We start from the raw sequence: 26,013 nt of genomic DNA, 5'->3' as shown, positions 1-26,013 counted from the left end.
GAACCTTCCAGCACCGCTGACAGCGTTCCGGAACCTTCCGGCGTCGCTGACAGCGTTCCGGAACCTTCCAGCGTCGCTGACAGCGTTCCGGAACCTTCCGGCGTCGCTGACGGCGTTCCGGAACCTTCCAGCGCCGCTGACGGCGTTCCGGAACCTTCCAGCGCCGCTGACAGCGTTCCGGAACCTTCCGGCGTCGCTGACAGCGTTCCGGAACCTTCCAGCGCTCCGTCCGTCTGCGCTGCGTTCAGGAGCGGAACTTTCCGGAGCGCAGAGTTCCAGAATCTTCCAGAGGATTTTTCCAGAATCTGGACTAAGACTAAATGTTAGGAACTTAATAAAGTTTGGATGCGGAGCGCTCGTCCTGCAGAACTCCCGCCCAGCAGCAGTCACCGTCACTGTCCGGAGACTCCCGAAAAACGAAAGAAACTGTTAAAAAATAAGAAAAAAAAAGCAAAACAAACAAACAAACAAACAAGTAAATGTCATATTATAGGTCATCATTTTTTACAGGTAGCTAACCCATGTGTTGCTTCATATGTTCCATACATTTACATGTACATCTGTAATAAATAGGTTTATTTGTACCCTCTTTTTGTATACGTTTGTATTAAGTCAGCTATTATGTGATGGCGTTTTTATTGTGTTGGTTTTTTTTGTCTTTGTTTGTTGAACCCCACCCCACCCCGCGGTGTTTCCTCTTATCTGGGATTGGATTGTTATCTCTTCCTAGCTGATTGGTTATCTGTCTTGCATTTGTGATTCAAGTTTTTGTGTTGTTGTCGTCGTTGGTGTTTCTTTTCTCTGCTGGCGGTCGGACGGTCGGTCGGTGTCGGTCGTCACAGCGGCAGATGGCGGAGCGTCTTAGAAGCCCAGCGTGCCGCCGATGGTTGACGCCAGGACCACGCCCAGGATGACGCAGCAGATGATGATCATGATCTTCTTCTGCAGGGCGACAGGAGGAACACGAGTCGGTGAAGACAGCAGAATATAACGTCCTCGTCACTTTATCACATTTACAAACGTCACGTGTCTCTAAAGACGCCGCAGCTCTGTGATTGGCTGTTGAGGTCGTCTCCTCTCCTTAACGGTTTTTAACGTGGTCACTAACCTTGCGGGCCTGGCTCTGGTATTTGACGGCCTTCTTGGTGTCGGATACGGCTCGCTCCACGTAGTCGACGGAGTGCTCCACGTTGTACTCAATTCTGTCGATCATCTCTCCCTGAAACACACACAGACGTCGCAGAGTTGACCTCGTGAGGCTCGAACAGTCAACACACACGCGCACACACACACTCGATCACTTCCTGTCGTCACGTCACCGACCTGGCTTTCGACCAGCATGGCCATGTCCACGAACATGTCGTGCAGCTCGCGGATGCTGTTTTCCAGCTTGATGATCTCGGTGTGTCGGGTTTCGATCTCGTTCAGAGCCTGCTTGGTCATCTGAGAGTCCATTTTGATCTGCAGGAGGCAACAAACATTATTTTACAGCTTTAAATGAAAAAACAGCAATTAAGAAACTTCATTAGCAATTAAAAAAGTCTTTACTTGTACTTTCTGACACGTGGTCAGAGGTGAGTACGTCTAAATAAAATAAAACGTCTGCAGCCGTGGGCTTCAGTACTTTTTACAGTGTGGATCAGTTTCTGTTCTCCGCTGGCGTCATGTGACCAAAGTGTTCGACTCACTCACCTGTTCGAGACGAACACCGGCTGAACTCCGCTGGCTGAAGTACTGTTAGTACACTGTGACATCACAGGTGGGTGTGGCTTCAACCAGAGGAGCTCAGCGACAGCTGTCGGACCACCGACCTCAACATCGGGTCATGTGACCGCAGCTTTGGCACCTGCACATGTGTGAGCTTTTAATTTGAAGGAGCGATTGGTAATATGAGGACACTCCATCAAAATAAGAGCTCCAGGTGACACGGAGTGTTAACGTAACGTGTGATAAGCGTCAGGGATGCAGAGCGGCTCAGGTGACGCGGCGCTTACATCATCGGTGAAGACGGCCAGCTTGCCGCTCTCCAACATGTCCTCTAGTTCTTCATTAGTGGTGGTTCTCCCAGCTGCAGACAGAACACAGAGAACGTTCAGAGCTGAGAACACCGGAGGCAGAACCTCAGTCACATGATGCGTCACGTGACACGCAGGACACTAAAATAAGAACATGAAGCCTGAGAAGCGTCAGTGTGGATGTGCTGCTGGGCCTGAAGAGGATCCGCTCACCTCTGTCTTTAATTTGTCACGTTTGAAATAGAAATAAAGAATTTATTGTGTCATGAGCTCGTCTGCACACAAACACAACGACACGCTGATGAAACATCACCAGATCATTTCTGCTGCAGTCGGTGCAGAAGAGGTCAAACAGTGAAGCCGTCGAGCGGCAGGGAGGGAAATATGAAAATATTACAGTGTGTGTGTGTGTGTGTGTGTGTGTGTGTGTGAAGGTCAGTGTCAGTGTGTTTGTTTATCTGTCTGCATCAGCTTAATGTGCTGCTGTTTGTTTGTACAAGCTGTTTCCTGTGTGTGTGTGTGTGTGTGTGTGTGTGTGTGTGTGTGTTGTACTCTGTGTCGACCTTGTTTGTTATGTCAGAGTTTAAACTGGAATCAGTTTTCACCAACAGGAAGGAAAAATACAAATCTTTATTATTTATTGTATTTTACGACAGATGTGGTCAGAGAAGGACTGTTGTGTGTTGTGTGTTGTGTGTTGTATGTTGTGTATTGTGTGTTGTATGTTGTATGTTGTGTATTGTATGTTGTGTGTTGTATGTTGTATGTTGTGTGTTGTGTGTTGTATGTTGTGTGTTGTATGTGTTGTGTGTTGTGTGTTGTATGTTGTGTGTTGTGTGTTGTATGTTGTGTGTTGTGTGTTGTATGTTGTGTGTTGTATGTGTTGTATGTTGTGTATTGTATGTTGTGTGTTGTATGTTGTGTATTGTATGTTGTGTGTTGTGTGTTGTATGTTGTGTGTTGTGTGTTGTATGCTGTATGTTGTGTGTTGTATGTTGTGTATTGTATGTTGTGTGTTGTATGTTGTATGTTGTGTATTGTATGTTGTGTGTTGTATGTTGTGTGTTGTATGTTGTGTGTTGTATGTTGTGTGTTGTATGCTGTATGTTGTGTGTTGTATGTTGTGTATTGTATGTTGTGTGTTGTATGTTGTGTGTTGTATGTTGTATGCTGTATGTTGTGTGTTGTATGTTGTATGTTGTGTGTTGTATGTTGTGTGTTGTGTGTTGTATGTTGTGTGTTGTATGTTGTGTGCTGTATGTTGTGTGTTGTATGTTGTATGTTGTGTGTTGTATGTTGTATGTTGTGTGTTGTATGTTGTGTGTTGTATGTTGTGTATTGTATGTTGTGTGTTGTATGTTGTGTGTTGTATGTTGTATGCTGTATGTTGTGTGTTGTATGTTGTATGTTGTGTGTTGTATGTTGTGTGTTGTGTGTTGTATGTTGTGTGTTGTATGTTGTGTGCTGTATGTTGTGTGTTGTATGTTGTATGTTGTGTGTTGTATGTTGTGTGTTGTATGTTGTGTGTTGTATGTTGTATGCTGTATGTTGTGTGTTGTATGTTGTATGTTGTGTGTTGTATGTTGTGTGTTGTGTGTTGTATGTTGTGTGTTGTATGTTGTGTGCTGTATGTTGTGTGTTGTATGTTGTATGTTGTGTGTTGTATGTTGTGTATTGTATGTTGTGTGTTGTATGTTGTATGTTGTGTGTTGTATGTTGTGTGTTGTATGTTGTGTGTTGTATGCTGTATGTTGTGTATTGTATGTTGTATGTTGTATGTTGTGTGTTGTATGCTGTATGTTGTGTATTGTATGTTGTATGCTGTATGTTGTGTATTGTATGTTGTGTGTTGTATGTTGTATGTTGTGTGTTGTATGTTGTGTATTGTATGTTGTGTGTTGTATGTTGTGTGTTGTATGTTGTGTGTTGTATGTTGTGTGTTGTATGCTGTATGTTGTGTATTGTATGTTGTATGTTGTATGTTGTGTGTTGTATGCTGTATGTTGTGTATTGTATGTTGTATGCTGTATGTTGTGTATTGTATGTTGTATGCTGTATGTTGTGTATTGTATGTTGTGTGTTGTATGTTGTGTGTTGTGTGTTGTGTGTTGTATGTTGTGTGTTGTGTGTTGTATGTTGTGTGTTGTGTGTTGTATGTTGTATGTTGTGTGTTGTATGCTGTATGTTGTATGTTATGTATTGTGTGTTGTATGCTGTATGTTGTATGTTATGTATTGTGTGTTGTGTGTTGTATGTTGTATGTTGTGTGTTGTATGTTGTGTGTTGTGTGTTGTGTATTGTGTGTTGTGTGTTGTATGTTGTATGTTGTGTGTTGTATGTTGTGTGTTGTATGTTGTATGTTGTATGTTGTGTGTTGTTGCACTCACTGATCTCCAGCTGTCTCTGGATGCGGTCCTTGCAGCGGTCGCGGTACTTGGACTGCGTGGTGTTGTACTCAGTCATCACCTCCACAAACTTACGTGACAGCGTCGAGTGCTGCGACAGAAAGAGACGGAGAACAGACGAGAACACTGTGACGTAAAGCAGAAGGTATTAATAGTGTCAGAGATGTTTTACAGATGCACAACAGAAATCAGACAAACGAGACATTTCAGGATGTGAGTTGAGGATTGGAGGAATACGACATATTCTTTTGTTACAGCTTATTTTCAGACCTCGTTTCTTTTCATATAAAATAAAGTCCTGCATTTAAAATCCTGCCAAGTAAAATTACAGTTATCAACAAAATGTAATCAGAGTATCAAAGTCAAAGATGATGCAGATTGTCTCCATTCAAAGTGTGACATGTATCATAGATATGTAATCTATTACTGTTTAAGATCGATCTGGGAACTGATGACATCATATATTTGAAAAGTAACTAGTAACTAAGGCAGTTAGAGTACAATATTTCCTTTTGATGTAATGTACTCAGTTACTTTCCACCACCGTCCACTACAGTAAAATCTGACTGAGGATACTGTGTGTGTGTGTGTGTGCGTGTGTGTGTGTGTGCGTGTGCGTGTGTGTGTGTGTGTGGGGTTGTGTAAGGTGTTGTTGCTGCACTTCTCCTCTCCTCCACCAGGAGGCGGCAGGGAGCAGCCTGATGGGGAGGAGAGGGGAGGCAGCAGCCAATGACAGAGCAGAATACTGAAGGGTCACATGATGAGACGGCTGCAGAGAACACACACCGCGCACACACACACACACACACACACACACACACACACACACACACACACACACACACACACACACACACAGCATCGACTCGTGTGTGAGCCGCTCTGATCTGAAACAGTCGTCAGCTGTGAGTGATGAGGAAGTATCCGGATACTTAACTGAAGTAACAGTACTCATACTACACTGACACTCTGTGACTGTTGGACTCTGTGTGATGTCATTAGGTGATTGTGTCTCTGCACGTGCTCAGTAGGTGTTTTCCACCCAGTCAGTGTGAGATGCGTTCGATGCTCTCTGGACGTTTGAGTTCTTTTCTGTATCAGTGAGTCAGTGTTACATCACAGTGATGTCGTATATGCTGATGTAAAGGAACAGTGTGATGTAAGAATAACATATTTACATGACCGATGCAAAGATCGTCTTCAGGTACGTTCAGTACAAAATAACATAAAATAAATAAAATGTCTGCTGTGATTCTGACGGCTGAAGAAGTTTTTCTTTTTTCAAACCTTTGACCTCAAATGAGTTTCACATGTGATGCTCCAGTGGAGACCTGCTCACCTGTACACCTGCTCACCTGTACACCTGCTCACCTGTACACCTGCTCACCAGATAGTTACATAAATAAAAGTGTTTAAAAAAAAAGAAGAAAAAAAAGCCAAAATCAAGAATAAACAAATAAAATAAAGACTCAATAAATAAATAAATATATCACAACATTAAACAACATATATATAAAAAATAAATGTGGTTATTAATTTATTTATAAAATGTGACAAAAATGTATGTTTTGATTTGCTCCTGTATTTGCTCAGCCTGGTATTAATCCCCCTATTGATTCACTACCGGAAAAAAACTCAATAAAAAATGAATAAAAAGTTTGGGGAAATAAACAGAGCTAAAACGCAAAGGGGGAAAATAATTACCTATACAACAGATGCATTTAAAAATAAGTAAATTAATAAGCAAAATATAAAATTTAATGAGAAAGTAAAAAAATAATAAATTGATGCCTAAATTTATTTCTAATATTTCTTTTGGTGCGTTTAATGACATATTCATTTGTTTATTGGATCATGGATTTATATATTTTTTATTATGGCGGTTTCAGTCGTCCATACTTCTTGCCTATCACTACGGAATAAAAGGTTTTTGTATGAAACCTAATTATAGAAATATATAAAATAAATAATAAACACACCGTTTGTTCAGACACCTGATGAACACCTGGACTCTCACCTGTGTCTTGCGGATCCTGAGGTCCGCTGATGATCTGTTGAGACCCTCCTCCTGCTCGATGCTCTGCTCGATTGCTGCAGGATGAAACACACGCACACACACACGCACACGTACGCACACACACACACACACACACACACACACGGTCGGTCAAATTCAGATTGAACAGGAAACATCATCCTTACACTCTTTGAATTGATGCTCTTATTGTGAAGGCTTCGGCCGTGTTCACCCCACCAAAATAAAGTCCGTGGGCCCTGTGGACACCCGGCCTGTCTGCTCTCCTTCATAAAGAGCGACTCTGGAGGACGAGTGACCTCGAGAGGAGCAGCAGAGCGGGAAGGAGGCTAAACAGGTCGGTGTGTTTACTGGGGAAACCACAGCTCATAAACAGCCGAATCAGACCAGAAGAAAACACGACGTTAGCTCAAACATCCTTATTGTTAAAATATTATCTTTGAGAATAGAGATTATCTGAACAGTTTACAGTTACGGAACTCAAATATGAAACATATGATTATATTTTAATATACTTTATCCATTAAACTGCCCAAATGTATAACACTATCTCCAGTTATCTCCACATGAACAGTTTATTTATCTGACTTGATTATTATTTATTAATTAGTCTGTGTGCATTGTGTGTGTTTGTATCTTTGGGTATTATGACAGAAATGTAATTTTACAGTCTCGTGTTGCATAATGATGAATTCATCTTGAATTAAAGTTCTGCTGTGTTATTAAGTAATAAGAGCAGGAGTCCGTTTTGAGGGCGTCCATGTTAGTTTGCTGGTTTGATTTGTGAGGATTAATTAGGAATTAACAGATTATCCTCCGTCTTCCTCCACTCTTTCACAGCTCGGTATTTAACCTGCAGCCTGCCCACCTCCATCTCTGAGGAGGGCAGAGATGGAGGTAAAACACAGCACTGCCCTCCTCCTCCTCCTCCTCCTCCTCGTCCTCCTCCTCCTCCACCAGCATCACCTCATCATTCAGCTGCAGCCTTAATACTTTATTATTCAACCAGGGAGACACAGTTTAATAAAGCGTGTGGATATTCTTGTCTGCAGACGCCCACAGAGTCGAGAGAAACACTCAGTCAGCAGGACGAGGACGAAACGTCAGTCCACTGAGACGTTAACTACACACCAGACTCCAGCTAAGTTTCTCTAGATTTAATCTCCTCGTCTCCGTCACCTCCCGACTCTTCCTCTCAGAACTCTGCTCACACTTTATATTTTATACTTCATGTTCTGACAGTGAATGCATCCTCTGACAAGTCTTGTGTACCACAGCCTGATATTTCTTCCTCCTCTGTTCCATTAAAACATATCGATGAGTCACACTGTCCTTCATCACCATGAACACACAAATAATCACTGGAGCACCAACAGCCGAGTCAGGATGAAATGTGAGCAGCTAACGTTGCTGCAAACCACAGATACGTTCAGAACAGTTTAGTAGTTTCATATCATGATCACATTATACGATTATTTGCTGACTCTCACAGCAGGAAGGGAGGAGACGGAGGTGTAATTCAGACCAGTGGATGTTTTTAAGGACACCAATGTTTCTGTCAGAAGCAGGTTTTTTTTTAAGGAGACCAGTGGACGTTCAGTTTGATCATCTCTGTGGTTTTACAGAAATTAATTTAGCTAATCCATCATTAAATGTCCCACAGTTTAATTATAAATCTCTTCCGTGCGTTAAAAACAGTTAGCGGTTGCTCACAAGTGTCTGAATGAGACTACAGAGGTTGTCGGGGACATGAAACGTCCTCACAGCGAACACGGAGACTCATCTACTCATTTGTGTTTGACACACAGATTATTTTCTGTAATAATCCAGAATCCAGTTCAATAATCCCACAGAGGAACCAGAGCGATGCTGACTGCAGGTAGCTACAGACACACGTCCTCTCTACGAACATGTTGTTGGTTTGAGGCTGAACATGAGATTAGTTAACAATTAGAAAAATATGGAACAACAGCAGAATGATCTTTTAATAAAACGATAATTAAGACTATTGATTGTTTATTTGTATATTTATTTGTTTATTTTGTATCTCCATCAGCTGCATATTAATATTTAAAGATGGATTAATGTTTGTAAAGAAACGATATGCTGAACCTTTGTGTGAGTGAATGCAGCTTTAACATGTCAGCTGTGTAAATACGACAACTAATAATCAGATATGAGCTTTGATGTGTGATTTTGTTTCCCCGACTTGACTAATGCCAGTTAAGTTACACGATGTGCTGGAAGTGGCGCCCCGGACTGACTGATAAATCTGTGAACGACTCCTTTAAAAGGGTTCTGAGCTGTGCTGCAGCCTCCAGGGGGCGCTGACCCGCAGGTTAGCTGCAGGTGAAGGAAGTCCTCCAACTTAAAAAAAAAACACAGCTGGTAATTAACTCATCAGCTGGAAGAGTGTGTGTGTGTGTGTGTGTGTGTGTGTGTGTGTGTGTGTGTGTGTGTGTGTGTCTTTGGGTGCCATGGTAACCGGCTGCAGGTCTGTCCTGGTGTCATGTGACTCTGTGATGTCGGTTTGTCTCCAGCGAGTGATGAGACGAACTGAAACGCTTATATAATGTTTTCCACCGTGTGTGTGTGTGTGTGTGTGTGTGTGTGTGTGTGTGTGTGTCCTGGCTCGTGGCCCAGCTGCTCTCTGCTGGATCCATGATGACTCAGCAAAATCACACAGCACTGATGGTGTGTGTGTGTGTGTGTGTGTGTGTGTGTGTGTGTGTGTGTGCACTTTACTTTTGTGTATTTTTGTGTTTTTGGTGACAGGGAGATAAAACTGGGTGAGTAAGCAACAGATTGTGAGTCCGCGTGTGTGTGTGTGTGTGTGTGTTTGTGTGTGTGTGTGTGTGTGTGTGTGTGTGGACATCTTTAGCATCCTTAGTTTCAAAAATCAAAACGATGTTGGTTTCATAAGAAATGTTTCTGTGAGCCTCATTAAATATGTAGCCTATTAATGCTAATATTCAGTGAGGGAGTTAGCCGTTAGCTGCATGTTCATTCAGCTGGTAGCACTTCCTGTTTGCAGTGAACTCATGTACTGACAATCATTACTGTGATTCTGAAGAAAACTTAAAAACATGAAGATTCTAAGGGGAGTTCTGAATGGTGTTTTTTCTCTTCTTTCTGACTGGTTTTATTGATGTTTATTGGAGATAATATATATATTTATGATATTTTTGAGAAGTGTACGTTGCACAGAATTTATAAATATGCGTTTCATATCTGTGTGTTCATGTTTGCCTCGGAGGAGTCACGTGGAGGCGAGGCGTTAAAATGAAATACGGACTATAAAGTTTGTTTACATTAAATATACACTAAAAAAACGATATATAAAGAGAAATAACTTTTACAGTGCATTGCTCTCCTGATAGATTTAACTGTTTCTGTCATATTGGTTCTTAAATAGGCCTATATAATAGTGTTAGCATGTTAGCATCGTTCAAATTAGCAATATTTCCACAGAAAGGTCCAATTTGACATTAAGTTGATCAAATTCAGAAGAAGGAGACACTTTAAACTACAAGGAGGGATTTAATTTAGATTTTACATGATGATGTGTCACAAGTGTTGTCTTCTGGTTTTAAAGGCTCATTACAGTCAAGTGACCAGACTGTTGTACTTGTTCTAATACTTGTCTTTAAGTTAAGTTTCAGTACTAATAGTCATCCCTACAATATGGTCACAATATCGATATCGAGGTATTTGGTCTTGAATAAAAATATCGCAATTTTATTTTAAGGCCATGTCACCCAGACTGACTGTGATTATTAGTGACACTGTGACAAATACTGAGACACAGACAGATTATTAATATCACTGACCAGCAGCTCATGCTAACATTACAAAAAACAGCAGTCTGAATGAGGCTGCAGTGTGTGCTGTGGCTGCACCAGCGTCCATTCGGAAAAGACTCATTTTTGTTCATTAAAGGCTCACGTCAAATATTTAATCTGAAGCTTGGATAGAAACACTTCAGGTTAATAATCCTCTCGTTGTATTAGTTTATTAAGGTTAATTAAGTGCATCGGTTTATTAAAATCCTCTCACGTCTTCGTAAAGTCAGTCTGACGTGACAACGACGTCTTTTCAAGAACATGGACCTGCTGCTGGAGCTGTGGGCGGAGCCGGTTTGCTCCGACATGCCCGCCGCCGCCGCCGCCGCCACCACCACCACCACCACCACCACCACCACCACGCCTCCAGGGACGACACGTCTACAGTAAGAAACATGCTGCAGAGTGTGTGTGTGTGTGTGTGTGTGTGTGTGTGAGACAGGACAATAACACTCAGGCCTCGTGGGGTTTCCAATTATAGCTTTATCTCCACCATCACTGCTATTCTCAGACTGCATATGTACAGTCTGTGTGTGTGTGTGTGTGTGTGTGTGTGTGTGTGTGTGTGTGTGTGTGTAAGTCACACGTGTGTCGATGTTGTGTGTGTATTTGTGTGCACACGTGTCTGCAGGCATATGTGTGTGTGTGTGTGTGTGTGTAGTCAAACCTCTGGCTGTTCACATTAAAGCAGCGATGTCCTTGAACCTTCAGCATGAACCAACAGTGTGTGTGTGTGTGTGTGTGTGTGTGTGTGTGCATGTGTGTGTGTGTGTGTGTTGCTGTCTGTGCGATTACAGCCTGATAAATCACGGCGACTGTTTCTGAATATTTTCTTCTTCTGCTGCTGAAGGTCAACTCTCATCCTGTCTGAATACCGTAAATCTTCTAATAAAAGAGCTCATTCAGATAATATCAGAAACATGGAGGGCGGTCGAGGTTCACCTGCTCTATAATGTTAGCGTGATAACATCCTACATCCCTGCAGAGAAACATGATGAACCGCTACGACCTGCAAGACTCCATTAGAAAATCCCACAATTTAAGAGTTGTCACGTGAGCGGAAACTGTATAACGTAGTGAAACTCTGTCTCTGACAGATTCTGAATCATTGTCTCCTTCTTGTAAATTCAGCATTAAATGAAAACAGTAAGTTGTGTGTTTCCTTGTAGAAAGTGTCAGTTTGTGGCAGCATGGCTGCACCAGCCTGTCTGCTTCTGTGTCTAAAGTGCTAAAGTCTGACCTGCCAACATTTAGCAGCTGTTTGAACACACTGTTTACACTGATTTCACCATTTACACTCAATTTATGAAAGAAGAAACATTTTATTGATCTAAACATGTCACATTTTACAGATACACTAAACAGTAACCAGTATAGGCGACTTCTTTGTCCCCAGACTCCCTTAACAAATGTGTCAGTTTAGTGAGTTGTTGAGTTGGAGACACTTTATAAACTGTGTGAAACTCTGTCTCTGACTGATTCTGACTTATTTGTTCCTTCTTGTAAATTCAGCAAATGTTCAACATGAACTTCTTTCTGTCTTTGTGTAGAAACATGGAGTCTGTTTGTCTCAGTGATGGACGGGTTGTAAAGGTTGATTTAGACGTTCAGCTGAAGCGTTCAGTTTTGTGTCTCCTGTCTAATTATTTATCACACAGAGCTTCGTCTGCACACACAGTGCTGATTAATAATATCCGACTGCAGACATTTTGGCAAACGTCTGAGTCGTGCTGTGACCTCGTGACCTCCGACTGATCCATCACAGAAACTTTTTCACACCGTCAGCAGGACGTGATCTGATCTGCACGGAGGTTTGATTTGTTGTTTTGTGGATGTTTCACTGTAGAAAAAGATGTGAGGATGTTTCCTACCTTTTAATTTTGAGCGAACTTTATTGGCTGTCTTCTTGATGTCAGCTGTGAGGTCCTCCAACTCCTGCTTGGTCTCTGCAGAGAAACAGACATTTAAACATTTATCACTATTATTTGCTTTTAAAGGTCTCACAGAGGCGACTTCCTCTCGCAGCAGCAGACCAGACTCCACAGATGAAATCACAATTTTTTTAATGTTCTGGTCAATTTTGATATTTTGCTTCTGTCACACATTTTCTTTCAGAGCAGTGGGAAGAAAACGTCGACACTTATTAGCTCATATTTAATTAGATAACATAGATGTAAACATGAAGATATTAACCATCCATATCTTCAAAATCAGTTTCTTTTCTCAGACTCTGAGGCAGAACTTTATCTTTAGCTCTATATTAAGGACTTTATCTAATGTATTGAAATAATTGCATTTGTAATTAGATTGTGTCTCATTTGCATATTTAAACAAAATATGAGAAAACGTAAAATAATTGTCTTGATGTCAGTAATGAACGGGGGAAGTTTCATGGTGACGTCTGTCCGATCAGAACCGATCCTGTTCTTCTGTCATGTCTCCCTTCAGCTGATTCAGACTGGATCAGTACTTTTAATGAAACCAATCAGCTGTTCACCTTTAAACGGTTTAATATACATTTTTTTTGGCTGAAAACATTAAAAAATCAACAGAATGTGAAGAAATAACGGTGATGATAAATGACGTCTGTGTATTGCTGCAAAGTTACTGATGTTAGCATGCTAACTAGCTAGCACAGGCCCATCACAGTCCAGAGCACCTGATGGTGCAGACACCAACCTGAGGTTTGAGAACTAATTTGTTAAAATTGGTTTTATTTTGTACTCGACTACATTTTGTGTGCAGAGAAAAAACGCTGGTTGTAGAAACTGAAGAGGACGTGAAGTCAGTGTCTGACGATGTGTACAGAGACAGTAACATCACATCATGTCAGCCATGTTGGAGGAGGGCAACGACGTGTGTGTGTGTGTGCGTGTGTGTGTGTGTGTGTGTGTGTGTGTGTGTGCGCGTGTGTGTGTGTGTGTGTGTGTGTGTGTGTGTGTGTGTGTGTGCGCGTGTGTGTGTGTGTGTGTGTGTGTGTGTGTGTGTGTGTGTGTGTGATAACTGCAGCAGTGCAGTCAGATTTACGAGCGCTGCAGTGCCATCCAGCCGCTGCTGCTCTGCCTCTGACTCACCCTGCTCTCTCTCTGACCGCCTCGCCTCGTCTCTGCTCGGCCCTGGAGCTTTTATTAGCATCTGATGCTAACGCTCAAAACGACAGCACATATTCATTTTAAATAATTAATATTTAGTATAATGAGTTTATTTATGGAGCGGATTTCTATGAAGAGGCACAAAGAGACGCAGTACAATGTAAAGACGATCGTTCTGTAACGTCAGTTCAAGAAACCAGTCCGGACCGGTCCCAGTAGCACCAGCACACGGTCTCAGGACCGGAGTTCATATGTTGAAATCTTCATATGAAGATCTAATAATTCTTCTTTTGTCTTTATTTTAGAAACTTTATCGACCAGAAGAAATTCATCTGATGTATAAAACACAAGTTCTCCTTTAAAAATCAACCTAAAAACATGTTCATGAGTGTAATATTCCTCCGACTGCGCTGACTGTAAAAACTGCAGCGCCGAAAAATAAAGAAATAAATTATCATGCAAATAAAATGCACCAAAATAATATTTTAAATAAACGTAGAAATCCATCCCATCTCAATACTTTATAGTTGTATTTATTGAGCCATTTGTGAAATGTATTTATTTTTGATTCTGGCAGCTTTAGTCCTCTATAATATTCGTATAAACTGCAGTATTTATACTTTTACCTCAGTAAAGTATCCGAGTACTTCTCTGTCCATCAAGTACAACAACATCGCTTCTGTCTCAGGTAGGCTTTTATTTTGAAACATTTGCTCACCATCCTTTATTTTGTAGTATTTTGATGTTGCCTATTTTTCCTTCCTGTTCTCCTTTTGAGACTTTTACATTGAAAATGTCTGAACTGGTTCGGTCGCTCATCAGACTCACGGCAGCTGCAGGCTGCGATCTGATTGGTGGAGCGCCTTCGTTAATCAATTAACATTAACGAGGCCGATAATGATCGACGACAATCTGGGATTCAATCTGAGTGTCTAATAATTTGGAGCAGAAATATCAAAGTCTTTGTTTCCATGGAGACAGAAATCCTTTTCATTGGCTGACTGAAGGTCAGAGTTTTCCAGTTTGATTGACAGCGTGAGCAGCCAATGAGAGGAGGAGGAGGATCACGGTCTTTCTGAACGGCTGTGGTTTCGCAGCAGAACTACACCTGTACCCCTCCGCTCTCACTACAACTCCCATCATGCATTATTCAGGCAGGAACACTGGAATGCATTTTGTATGACGGTGTGTTGGCAGAGCTGACCCAGAACTGAGGAGGAGAAGAAGAAAGAAAGCGACGTGTTTTCACCGGAGGGGAGAAGAAGAGTCGGAGCGTCGACTCACTTTAACAGGAAGTGAAGTTTAAACCCAACACTGATCCGTCCCGGGTCCGTCTCATCAGAACCTGTTTCTCCTCTGACTGCTCGTTATCTTCAAAACATTTCAGGGTAATAATCATCAATAATCAGCAGCTAAAACACTTTCTTTATTTTTTCTGATCATAGTCAAGCCATTAATGACTTCCTGCATGTTTCAAAATAAAAGTCTTCCAGATGAGCGCAGGAAGGTTTGTGCCTTTTATTTACACATTATTTTTATGTTTGTGGCTTATTTAATGCCCGAACAGAACAAATAAAGCACATATGAATTAAATGATGACGTCATATTTTGTATTAACTCATAAAGAAACAGAAGAAATAATGTCAATGACAGATGTGACTCACATGTCCTCAGTGGTTAAACTCCTCATCTCCTCTGAGGTTAACTGGACTTCATGCAGTTTAAACACTTCAACCAGAGGAGGAGGAGGAGGAGGAGGAAGAGGAGGAGGAGGAGGAGGAGGAGGAGGAGGAAGAGGAGGAGGAAGAAGGAGGAATAAAGACCACAAAGAAAGAGGAAGAAGAAACGGGAGGAAGGAAATCAAAGGAGGAAGAGGAGGATGGACAAAAACAGAAAAGATAAAATCATTGTTCATGCAACAACAGAAAAGAAAACATCAACATGCAGAACAAACAGGAAGCTGTGGAAAGATGTCAAAATAAAAGACAGATGACGCGTAAGGAGCTCTGCTCTGACGTGTTTCTTTACGTTGTGTCATCGCTGTTTTGAAGACGGGTGTGTCGATACAGAGCGCTCACACTTTAATAATACAGCGTTTATCGTGAGATCTCGTCTCTCTATATCTTCTGTTTTCACTCATTAAAGATCATCTTTATCTGCATCTGTGATTTCTAACCTGACTTATGGATGAACAACAGGAAGTGACTGATCTGTAGGTGAAGCCTCGTGCTGAACCCTGACGTCGCTCCGTCTCCTGAATCTGATGAAAAACTCGTTCTGAAGCCACTTTTTTGCAGCGCAGCGCCTCTGACAGCACAGACTTGGCTTTGGGCTGCAGCGCTGACATTGACTCATTACTGCTGAGTCACAGTGTGGCGGGGTCACGGTGAACGCACTGCAGCTCGCTCTCCCAAACAGCACAGAGTCTTGATTTTATCCCGACGTGTCAGGAGGAGGTGACTGATGGACGCTCGCCAACGGGCTCATCAGACGCTCAGACAGCGAGCTGCAGCACCATCAGCGAGCTGCAGCACCATCAGCGAGCAGTTAACAGGATTACATTTCACTGGGTGCAGGTCAGCTTACTGACACAATATTGAACACTTTACATCTGATTTACAGTCTCAACGTGTCCAATCTGTCAAACAACACATCAAACAGCACAGAGCTGCAGCGCTCCACGCTATACATCTATCTGCTGTAATATTAAAGCTTGTTTTTATACATTTGTACCTGCAGGCTGTTAAATCACGACTGTATTTTAAAATGTTTAATTCTTTAAGTCTGAACATGAGTTTGTTAAACAGAACGATCTGGAAAGTCGCGGCTACAAAGAGAAAAACAACCTCTACATCACCGTCTATCAACCAATCAGATCGAGAGTAGGAGAGCCAGCTGGTAAACCAGACTGTATGATGTACGATAATCATCGTACTCTTACAATCATTTTGCCCTCCGTACGATCAATAACGGCAAAAGTGCCTCAACACGATTCTTTGACCGCTTTGCGAGGCTCACGTTCGTAGTTCTAGTTTTAGTCGTAGAAAAACTAGATACCAGATAAAAGATGGCGGCTGTTCAAACCAGGATTTGCTCGCCGAGCACATCCGCCAGACGGTTTTCTGGCTTCTGCGTTTACTTCCTGGTGATGCGGCTCATTGAATATGCGCAGTAGAGTTCCCCTTCGCTGGCTCCGCCCACCAGCTCCGGCTCGACTTTACACTGTGATGATGTCACAGGTATTTAAATCACTTTTCTCCGCTTGAGGGAAGTTTTACAAATATAAAACCTGCATGGATCAGAACCGGATAACTTCATCAGGTTATTGAAAGCGAAGGTTCGGCTGCAGACGTGTGTGCTCTTACTTTCGTCAGGGTTGGGTGCGGCCAGGATGGCGCTGTGCTGCTTCTTGACCTGCTCCACATCCTCCGACAGCTTTTCTATACAGCCTCTGATCTCTTCCACCTGCACACACACACACGCACACACACACACACACACACACACACACACACACACACACCACAGTGATGTCATCACAGGAAACAGTTTTGAGCAGAAAAATCTGATTCATACATGTTATTATCCTCATGATGCAAAACATTTATGATCCAATGAAAATAATGCGACTGTTTCCTGTTGTGAACGAGGCTACAGCCACGTGGTGCTGTGAGCTAAATGCTAACATCAGCATGCTAACATGCTGATGTCACAGGTTTAATGTCCAGCGTCTCAGGCCTCGTGTCCACATCGCGTTATTTTCCGGCAGAAGGACGCTGCAGGACCACGCCGAGGTTCACAGGGTGATGACATCATCCACAGGAGACAAAATACGGGGACATCATCTCCTCGGCCAGGCAAAAGAAAGAGACGTCACCAGAGCCTTTCTGAAAAGACGCTCGCTCCTAATCGGGACATGGGCCCTTATCTTATTGTGTTAGCATGCTAGTATTAGCTAATTAGCACAACACAAGGTCCAGCTGATGGGAGAGTCATCAGCTCTGCAGGTTAAATAAATGTCTCTCATGTTGTCAGTTTTGTCTTCCGACTGATTTAATTTCTTTTTATTTATCAGGTAGTCTGGGGAGAGCAGCATCACAACGTCGTACCAAAAGATTGCTACGGTTCATAAAGAGGTTTGACGTCCCTGAAATAAAATGATACATCAAAGAGACGATCAGCTGTCCACTCATCCAGAAAGTGACGGATTAAATATGTTTGTTTTAATTATCAATTATTATTTAGTTTTAAATATTATCGTCAGTCTCAGTTTCTCGTCGTTGATCGACGCCTCAGTGCCGTCGTTCTGATGATCAGCTGCTTTTTAGAGTCTGTGTTGTTTTTTCTGTCCAACACACGAGATGATGATCAGCTCTGAAGCTTCCTGCCCTCAGGTGGAGGATCCACCCCAGATCTGTGTGTGTGTGTGTGTGTGTGTGTGTGTGTGTGTGTGTGTGTGTGCAGACTGAAGGTCACTGCTCTCCCACGCCTCGGTCGCTGCTGCAGCTTTAACTTTAAATGTTCACAAAGTTTATTTTCAACCAGCAGCGTTTCAGATAAACACGACATCGTTCTCCTGAGGTGAGACTGTTTATTGTCTCGATACAGCAAAAGTGTTGAATCCCAGTAAAGTGAGCGTCGACACCGAGTCATTATATTTATATTACTGATCATTAATATATCATAAAGGTCTTTGTTAGTATTTTGTGAATTTGTCACCATGTTGTGTCCAGTTGCAGCATTAATGAAGTGAAACATCACATGTTTCTGTTTCCAGTGAGACAGGAAGTGATTCTCCAACACAACACAGCTTACGATCGATGAATCATTATTACAAGATTCACACATTCAGCACTGACTCATGATATTAATTATCCAGTTTATCTGAGCCACTGACCGACAGGAACAACCTGAGCTTTACTGATTTGTTGCCTTTTGTGAAAGATGCTTCACAATAACATGAAATCTACAAAATACAATGAAAATAAAAACACTACATAACTAATATGAATACAATAAATACTAATAAAATAAGACACTAATCTAACTAAATACTCTCGGTGACGCCGGCCGCAGCAACATTTATTTTATTTTGTTGAAATATAAATAAACATAAAGCGGCCGAGTTACTTCCTCTCCTGCATCTGAGATAAACTCAGAGATAATGATGCGTTGCGGACGTCAGCTGAGTTCTCGTTGCTCTGAGGAGAGTCGAGGTGACAGGTGACAACATGAAGTTTAGAGAGCAGAAACTCAACAGGTCGTCCATGTTTTGCTCTTAACGACCTCATTCTGAGTTGGATGCTGCTGCTGGTGATTTATGACGAGCTCATTAAGATTGAGTCAAGCTGTAAAGAGAGTTCAGGCCCGACTGTTTGTCGTCAGACCTCCTTCAGCCCGTCCATCATCATGAGACGAGAGGAATCACTGAAGCTCCAGCACAGTTTGCTTTAAAGGCTGCTGACGGCGTTTCACTTCACGAACATTAGAGGAGTGAAGGATGTTTGAAGGAGGGGGAGGCGACATCAGGAGCATCAGCTCGTCTGCAGACAGTCAGATGTTCTGATGTCTGTCGCTGTGATGGATCAGTTGGCTCTGCTGATCTCTGCTCAGATTACAGATCATCTCTCCGTCTCTCCGTCACTAAATGAAGTGAACAGCAGCTGAATCGAAGCTCGTGGTCGTCTGCTACACGTTCTTTATTACTGAGCCTGAACACAAACACCAGGACCTGCTGTAAGCAGACCGACCACAGGAGTCTGGTGCATCACGAGGAAGCAAACACATGAATAAACAGGACTTTCTGTTTGGATTCAGACACAAATGAACTAAATGGATTTTTCTTTTGTAAATCTCTGAGGTTAAAGATCTGATCAGAGCCTTCAGTGTTCGTACATGTGACTCTGACCTTTGAGTTCATCAGGTGTGGTTCAGCAGCGTGTTTTAAACTCATCATGTCTTTGTCTCTACTGGCAGGAGTTTAGAAAACAGGTTATTCTGCAGGATCAAGGCCCGGTGTTCACCTGGGCCTCCACAGAACAGCAGTCTTTGGCCTGGGCAAAAAATCTGATGAATAATTTTCACGCACATTTTCTAACTAGTGCTGGAAAACCTGTGTGAGGTTCTGCAGGACTTGTGGCAACTCGTCGTGTCTCACCTGTTCGAAGAACTCATCCATGAAGTGGTCCCGGTCCACCTGCACCACCTCCTCATCATCATCGCTGTCCTTAGCCTGCAGACACACAGGAGACACGTCAGGACGTCATGTGACGCATCAGACACACAGGAGACACGTCAGGACGTCATGTGACGCATCAGACACACAGGAGACACGTCAGGACGTCATGTGACGCATCAGACACACAGCTCAGCACAGTTCAAGACTTTATCATCACTCAACTTCATTTACATAAAACTCATGTTTTTCAGTTTCAGTTTCAGTTTCAGTGTGAACAGTTTCAGTGTGAACAGTTTCAGTCTGAACAGTTTCAGTGTGAACAGTTTCAGTGTGAACAGTTTCAGTGTGGACAGTTTCAGTGTGAACAGTTTCAGTGTGAACAGTTTCAGTGTGAACAGTTTCAGTGTGAACAGTTTCCTGCTGTTTTCTCCAACAAACACAAACTCCATAAAGTTTCAGTCGGTCTCAGAAACAGTGTTTTAAAATCCCATCAAAGATAAAGTGACTCAACAACAGACAGACAGACAGACAGACAGACAGGTGAGGTCAGCAGACAGACAGACAGACAGACAGGTGAGGTCAGCAGACAGACAGACAGACAGACAGACAGACAGGTGAGGTCAGCAGGTGAGGCAGACTGAAGCGACCGCTCGATGAAGGTAAACAGTTTCCAACTACACTGATTGGATTTCTGTTAATGTTAATAGAGACGGGCGTGTGTGTGTGTGTGTGTGTGTGTGTGTGTGTGTGTGTGTGTGTGTGTGTCAGTGTGTGTGTGTATCGACAGTCTTTGAGGCAGGTTCATTGGTGATGTGATGTCTACAGTCATTGGCTGACAGGGGACCAGTCTGTAGATATGATATTATTATAGAGACAGACGGGTGGAGACAGACGGGTGGAGACAGACTGACAGGTGGAGGCAGACAGACAGACAGGTGGAGGCAGACAGATGTGTAGGTAGACAGAAAGACGGTTGGTGGACAGACAGAATCAAGGACAGGTGGACAAGCTGAAACTGGAGCAGAGAGACAGGTGTGTGAGCGTGAAGACAGACGTGAGACAGGTGGACCTCAGGAGGAATAGTGGCTACTATGGCAACCATGTCAAACACAAGCTAGTCATGCTAACAAGCTAACATTAGCCTCTCATCTCCATCACAACTCATGTCAAACACAAGCTAGTCATGTCGGAGGTGGAGGAAAGGTGGCGCAGCGTTTCAACATTTGTAGACGTGACACCACTGGATATTTCTAAGGACACCTTCAGATATTTTACATGTTTGTGGCGACAGAAACTAGATATGTAAGACAGGATGGTGGGTTATTTATAGCCGCCTTTGTGGCGACAAAACACAATGTTTTCCTAATCTTACCCTGCCCGGAGCACAGCTCAGCTCCGTGACAGAGAAATATCAGCTTTTGTTTTAAGCCACTTACTTTAGTCTGCCTGCACCTCCAACACTCCCAGAGACGGTCCAGACACTGGTACTGATACTGGTACTGAGCTAAGGTGTCAGGTGCAGGCTGAGTGGACCAAACCGCTTTTCGGCAAATGGTAATCCAAAATCATTTGTTTTAGCTGATATGGGCTATTGAGGGGACAAATATCTGTTTTACAGATAGTGTGGGTCCAGACCCCCGTCAGCTGTCATTTCTGCCTATGAGTTACCCGCCTGCTAGCTAAGCTAACGTGTTAGCCTCGGTGGCTTCTAGACAGCCTGTTCTGACCTCAGATTTATCTACACTATAACTTATATTAATAAATATATGTGTCTAACTGACACCAGTACGTTTACATGACTTTACATGTCGTCCTGTGAAGGCAGCAGATGTATCAACCACATTAGCAGGTTGATATTAGCACTAATTTAAATCAGTGTCAGTTAGCTAACATGCTAAGAGAAGACTAGCCTATCTATCTAAAATATCTATTTTAAATGTACTCAAGTATCAGAAGTACAAGTAAAAGTACATTATATATGTATATTTACACGTATGTATTATTATCAGAAGTGATATTCATCATTTTTCTGATGATCAAAATCAATGTGTTTTAATCTGATTACTGATAAAACAAATTAATTTAAAAATGTGCTTCTTTGTTTCTGATGCAGCATGTAATCTGTAAAGTAACTAGTTACTAAAGTTATCAAATAAATGAAGTAGAGTAGAAGTATAAAGTAGCAGAAAATGGGAAAGTACCTCAAAATGGTGCTTAAGTACAGTACTTGAGTAAATCTACTTAGTTACATTCCATCACTGGTCGTTACTGTTACTGTTACTGTTTGATTTTCTGCTACTTTCTAATATTTTACTACATTTATCTGAAATTAGTTACTTTGCAGAGTCAGATTACTCACACAACATATAATCAACTCATATATTATAAAAGTATTATTACAGATTACATTACTCATCTTTGATTACAGTCAACAAAATGAGCTTTTACCAGCTGCAACATTTAAGTGATAATAATAATAATGCAATAATATTCATCATGAGTACTTTATGTTTTAGTACTTTAAGTAAAAAGATCTGAGTACTTCTACTTCTGACCCTTCTGTGATTGGCTGATCAGTCTGGTGGCGATCAGCTGTGTGAGGATGTTAAATGTATTTATATTTAGCATGGCAGCTAGCTGGTTAGCCTAGCGTAGCCTGGGTCCCTGCAGCTCTGTTACTCTGCGTCTGTCTGTGGTCAGACTGCAGCGACCGTGTCCCTCTGTGCCCTCCCCTCCTCCCCTCCTCCCCTCCTCCCCTCCCTCACCCTGCGTCACACTGACTCTGCAGAGGAGAGTCGACCAGGAGAGACGAGGGAGGAAGGACAAACGCCAAACACACCAGCTAACTGCTGCTGCAGGAGAGACGAGGGAGGAAGTCAAACACCAAACACACCAGCTAACTGCTGCTGCAGGAGGGACGAGGGAGGAAGGACAAACGCCAAACACACCAGCTAACTGCTGCTGCAGGAGGGACGAGGGAGGAAGGACAAACACCAAACACACCAGCTAACTGCTGCTGCGATCACAGGCTGCAGGAGAGTTTCTGTCTCACCTCACAGTCAGATCAGACAGCTGAGTTACACCGTGTGGCCAGAAGTATGTAGACGACTGAACACTCCTGTACAGTGTGGAAATAATAATATTTATAATAATAATAATAATAATAATAATAATAATAATGCATTTCAGCTTTTGGGCAAGTGAGCACACTTTCAGTTTCCTCCCGCTCTGGTTGTATTTCACTCATTGCTCCCTGATGACAGCTTGTAGGCCTGTAACTAACAATCACTCTCACTGATCTGACAGTGATTTTACTGATGATTATTGTACTGATGATTATTGTACTGATGATTATTGTACTGATGATTATTTGTCTGTTACAGTGTCACGATCATGAAAAACGGGCCAGAACTGAACACTAAACCGGGACTTTGTTTGACTCCTGATCCTGCGATTGACCTCGAAATCGACGTTATTTAAAATTACAAGTCATGAAAAATGTCCATTTTGAACCGTGTGAGGACGTCACAGCCACGTCAACAGTCAACGTTAAGAAGACGTTTCAAGCTCAGGACGTACTTTCTCGGTGGGTAAACAACATCAGCTGATCGTCTGGTGTTGTTGAAATTACTTGATTACTTTCGATCAGTCATCAGTGCCATCCACACTGATTCCTGTTTGTTACTTTAAAATAAGAAAACTGAAGTGATGTAACAGCCCAGTGCTCTGAATTCATTCTTCCTGCTGCAGAAGGAGGCGCACCCACACCTGAGGCATCATGGGAACTGCAGTTCAGCTGCTGCAGTGAGGTCCTGCAGGGTTCAAAGATCTGATAACAGAGACAAGAGCCAAACACAGTCTGTGTCCTACAGACCTCGTACTGAAGGATGAACGAGGACGTGATGTCACTGTGCTCTGACCAATCAGAGGCTGCAGATCTGTTAACACGTGTCAGACTCAAAGAGCAGCTCCTGCTTTCAACACAGTCAATGTTATTTCTGCCATTCACTGTTTACTTTGTTCTCCTTGATCAAATCTGTTCAGGACATAATCTGAGACGGTTTCCATCAGAAAACTTCTTCACATCGTCTCTGTGAATAAACATGTTCAGCAAAACACGTCTCAGACCGACAAAGAGTTTCAAGGTCAGAAAGCTGAAGGTCTTTATGATCAGTAACGAGTCGCCGTCTGTCTGAGATCAGTAACGAGTCGCCGCCGTCTGTCTGAGATCAGTAACGAGTCACTGCTGTGAAAAACTCAATAAAATACATCTGAGGAGTTTTAAACACAAAAGTTAAATGAGACAAAGGAGGTGAACATGGTGAGTTGTGGTTATGGAGAAACCTTTTCATAGTTTTTCTAATTATGTTAAAACTAGTCGTAATTAAAGGTCCAGTTTGTAAGAAAGTTGATTTTTGAGTCTCGCTCCCACCTCGTCAAACACTGACACTTTGTGCTGGCGGCTGACTCGACCCACGACGAACCTACACATGAACGTGTGTGTGCGTGCGTGCGTGCGTGCGTGCGTGCGTGCGTGCGTGCGTGCACGCATATTCACTGTGAGGCTACAGGAACAGCTCACAATCAAGTTCCAGTGAGTCAGGGCGTGATTAGCTTAGCTTAGCATAAAGACTTAAAACAGATGGAAACAGCTAGCCGGGCGCTGTCCAGAGTCCAAACACACATCTCACTGATCAACACGTTTTATAACATCAAACTGCTGGAACCAGCGTCCATCCAGAGTCAAAAAGTGGATCCATTCAAATGCTTTTATTTCTCCAGCGAGTTCTCCAAACTTCAGCGTCTGATTTCATCCTGCAGCGCCAGCAGAACCGAACTAACAGAACTAACAGGGCGTAACATGATCTGAAGAGCCCTACAGGGTCTTACCAAGAACTAAAAAGGGTCTAACAGGGTCCAGCAAGGTCCGATGGATTCTGTGAGACTCTGCAGTCACTCTCATCAAGGTCTAAGCGGGTCTAACAGGATCTTACTTTGTCTAACAGGGTGAAACTGGGTCTAACTAAGGTCTCACTAGATCTAGCTGGTTTTGAAGGACCTGGCGCGGGTGTAGCTGGGTCCATCATTAAACCAAAGGTCCAACAAGTCTCTGATGTGACGTCTAACTGGGTCTAACAGGACCTTATTGTTCTATGAGAGCCCCAACATGGTCTCAGTGTGGTCCAACCGGCTTCATCAGGGTCCAGTACTCATCTAACCGGGTCCTCCGGGGTCCCGCCAGGCCCACCTGAGACCATCACAGCGACCCTGTGATCCAGACGTTTCTGTAGGTCTGCCGCTGAGCATCATGGGAAACAGAGACAGGTCTGCTGTGAGCAGATAAGCTCTGTGACAAAGAGCCGCTCGTCCACCAATCAGCTGACGGGACACACGCGTCCACTATCTTTTTATCGCCGTGACAACGGTGACGTCCGTGGAGGTTTTGCCACCTCTGGAGAGGAGCAGGGGCTGATGGGAAATATTTGAACAGGAACAGCTCTCACAGTTCACAGAATGATCGTCAGAGCCGGTTATTGATCGGCTCGTGACCTTTGACCTGATCGTCAGTGTGAGTGAGTCCTGCAGCGGGTTCGGCTGCAGCGATTATTATATATGATATTATTATTTACAGGACGGTGTGCAGCAAACACAGCAGGAAGGTGACACAAACTACAGGAGTGAAATCAAAGTCACGTGAAGATCTCCATCATCATGGAGGATCGCTGAGCCGTGACCTCTGACCTCCTCAAACTGATGAAGATGAAGGTGATGATGACTTCATCATCAGCCTCAGAACAAAACAAAGAGACCAGATCGAATATGAAAATGAGAAGAGAGAGGAGGACTGTCTTCTTCCTCATCACAAGCTGCCTGACTACATTACCCACAATGCAACTCAGCTGCGGACTCTGGAGCTCCGACAGTTTGTTACACAGTGAAACGTTCTGATTATTATGTTTCCTGCTAACGAGTCATTATAAATATGAATGTGTGATCTGAATCGTGATCGTTCCTTTGTTTCCTTTTAATGTTGAAAAATCTGAAATTAAAAACAATAAAAATCCCAAATATTGATCATCAATAGATTCTTAAACAGACCTCAAACATCCAGCGTCAGTCTGCTGAGAGCAAATAACACCTACAAACATATAATCATCTATGAAAGCATGTTAACATGACTCATCACTGCAGCAGTGTAACTTCAGGAAAAGTATAAATACTTAATGTAACTGCAGTAAAAACATGTAATCAAGTAAGAAGTACTTGTATGAGAACGGTTCTGTAACGAGGTTCTGCTGCCGGGACCGACACACAGATCAGACATTACTTTAAATTACTTTAAAGACGTCATAATAATTTGGTTTTTCAGCCGTTTTGTTTCCGTTTTTGCTTCTGGAGCCGTGTGTTTCTGCTGACATCATGTGTGTCTGCTGACATCATGTGTG

At 42.7% G+C, this 26,013-nt stretch overlaps 1 protein-coding gene across 1 annotated transcript; it reads right to left on the bottom strand.

Annotated features, from left to right (window-relative positions):
• Nucleotides 1-568: 568 nt before the first annotated feature.
• On the bottom strand, nucleotides 569-19,608 carry stx1b (syntaxin 1B). Its single transcript, XM_073494160.1, has 9 exons — nucleotides 19,547-19,608; nucleotides 16,755-16,854; nucleotides 12,169-12,243; nucleotides 6,438-6,511; nucleotides 4,403-4,511; nucleotides 1,995-2,068; nucleotides 1,324-1,461; nucleotides 1,109-1,219; nucleotides 569-939 (listed from the first exon to the last, which is right to left on the bottom strand). Exons 1-9 carry the CDS (start codon nucleotides 19,565-19,567, stop codon nucleotides 862-864), a joined length of 780 nt encoding a protein of 259 aa, XP_073350261.1. The 5' UTR covers nucleotides 19,568-19,608; the 3' UTR covers nucleotides 569-861.
• Nucleotides 19,609-26,013: the final 6,405 nt, after the last annotated feature.

Source organism: Pagrus major, chromosome 23 (genome assembly GCF_040436345.1).
Source record: "Pagrus major chromosome 23, Pma_NU_1.0".
NCBI lineage: Eukaryota > Metazoa > Chordata > Actinopteri > Spariformes > Sparidae > Pagrus > Pagrus major.
This window is presented reverse-complemented; position numbering and strand designations above follow the sequence as displayed.